At 37.8% G+C, this 2373-nt stretch overlaps 1 protein-coding gene across 1 annotated transcript; it reads left to right on the forward strand.

The window, feature by feature from the left end:
• Positions 1-850: 850 nt before the first annotated feature.
• LOC128730046 (WW domain-binding protein 4) lies at positions 851-2249 on the forward strand (the record flags this gene model as incomplete). The annotated part of the gene is made up of 3 exons (XM_053823121.1): positions 851-923; positions 994-1805; positions 1931-2249. Coding segments are annotated over 3 exons (1090 nt in total), but the record flags the coding sequence as incomplete, so codon positions are not given.
• Between the last annotated feature and the right edge of the window lie 124 nt (positions 2250-2373).

A 2373-nucleotide genomic window follows, 5' to 3' on the forward strand; every position in this document is an offset into this window, starting at 1 on the left:
GGTGTTTTAATTATTTTAAACCCAATAGTGAGTCACGTATCGTCCTGGTAATTTTGCCGTCACCCACTTCTGTATGATGCGCAGTCTACGCTTGAACACTTTAAATGCCTTGCCGCGACACCCAAAAAGTGTATGACGGCAAATTTTTCAGATGGGCATGTTACCCACTTTTGGGTAACGGCAAAAACGCTGGATTTTAAAATGCAATTTTTGAATATTAAAAACTGCTATTATTCACAAATATCAAATTAATGACCTAACAGGAATACGAATGAACGTAAAAAAAAGATAAAAATAAATCATCACAAACGTAGAACGTGAATAATTACATCCGGTGCAACCGTTGCTAATACATATGTGCATGTGCATGCTACAATCGTGTCGTTCTGTGAAAATTCCAATAAATATCCTAGGCCCTCAAGCTATTACAGGGGAATCTGATTGCTTAGAGAGAACAAGAAGAAATCTTAAAACCGCTTGACATTAGCAGCAGCTCAACAAATGTATAGGAAACGGAATTGTTAACTCTGATTCGCGAGCTAAAACTGGTAAATGTAAACTGAACGATACAGTCTTGTCCGGATAGTGTGGAATCTTTCTTCTTGAAAATACAACAGAAGTAAACAAATCATGTTTCAGTTGACGTGCAATCAACAAACAAAAATATATGCCAACATGAAATTCGCTCTATTTTAACTCAAAGCTCTTTACTCGATAAACATTGTTGGTCAGCTTTTTCTGTTTTTCCTTCTCTTGTAAAGTGATTGCAATCATCTAGAAAACAATGTAAATGTGTATATGATTAGCCAAAATGACTTTTAACTAATATGTATATCTTTTTCTTATTTAGGGCCGACTACTGGAAATCCAATGAACGGAAGTATTGCAATTTTTGCAAGTGCTGGATAGCGGACAACAAATCGGTTTGTATTCAATACAAGCTCGAGTCCCATGAAATGCAATAATCTTACATTTTGAATCATTACTTTACAGAGCGTTCAGTTTCACGAAAATGGTAAGCGACATCAGTTGAATGTCCAGAAACGTATATCGGAGATAAGCCGCAATAGCTATAAATCTCAGCAGGAGCAAGCTAAAATAGATGCAGATTTGAAAAAAATGAACGATGCTGCCATGAAGGCGTACATGCAGGATATTAGTTCACAAGCTGATATGAGCTCGCGGGAATTATACGAAAAGCAACAGCTTGAACGAATGAACGAAAATGCTATCCAAGATATCAGCAGCGCTGGTCCTTCAACTAGCGAAGCTGGTGCAAGAATGCAAACGGATTCTAAGTGTTCGAAGCCTAGGAAAGGTCGCGAAGCAGATCCATTGTACCTGCCTGGAGTGTTGACTGATGAAGAAGGCGAGTCAAGTAATGACAAATCAGCAGCAAAAAAAAGGCGTATAGCTGAAGTTGCTAGAGCTAGCAATGGATCGATGTGGGTAGAAGCCGAAAGTGATGAGGGATATCCTTATTTCTGGAATGTGAAAACAGGTGAATCCATTTGGGAACCTCCGATGGAAGGTTTTATGAAAAAACAAGAGTATGAGAAACTGTCGAAAATTGCCTGGGAGAAGCAAAAGGAAAATGCAATTGTCGAAGCACAATATGAGTTGGAAAATGCAGAGGAGATTGCCTCGCGTCTCCGTCGTGAAAGCATGGCCCAGATTTTTAAACACAACAGAAAAATCAAAGAAGAATTTGAAAAGAAGGTGTTTCATGGACGTGAAACAGAAATTACTTTAGAAAATCAACATTCTAAAACACCGTACGGAGCATGGGAAACAATTGAAGTAAAGTAAGTAAATGTTCATGCTACACAAAAAGGGTTTAATATTTCATTTCAATTTCCTAGAAAACTATTTTGCATTTCATTTTCGATTTAAATAAATCCGCGGTTTTTAATGTTTTTTTTTATCTTAGGAAAGAGCAACCAGTCGATTTACAACTACCATTTAAAGCGACTCCGTTATATATCCCAAGCACCATTCCCGAAGATAAGGAGCAACAATTTAAAGAGAAAATCGTTGATCATGTTCCTCTAGAAGTAAAAGCTACTGTAAGTGCCACTTTCGTGAAAAAACGCAAAGTACAACGTAATGCCCGGAATCGCATTGAAACGGACTAAGGGTGAAATTTTCCGAGCATTACGAAGTAGCGCTTATAAGCGAATAAAAATAAGAGTGATAAGAAACCAAAAGGTACTGTTCTTTTGCATCGATATTTCACATAGATCGTTTTCCTTCCCACTCACTCTACGTATATTCAGATACACAGCTATTGTCATTTGCTTTTTACTTATTGTCTACCCGTGTAACGAAGCAGCCGGCGCCTTTTCTTTTCACTGCCATTGAATTGTGTGTGCC

This window comes from Anopheles nili, unplaced genomic scaffold (assembly GCF_943737925.1).
Source record: "Anopheles nili unplaced genomic scaffold, idAnoNiliSN_F5_01 scaffold_140, whole genome shotgun sequence".
Classification (NCBI taxonomy): domain Eukaryota; kingdom Metazoa; phylum Arthropoda; class Insecta; order Diptera; family Culicidae; genus Anopheles; species Anopheles nili.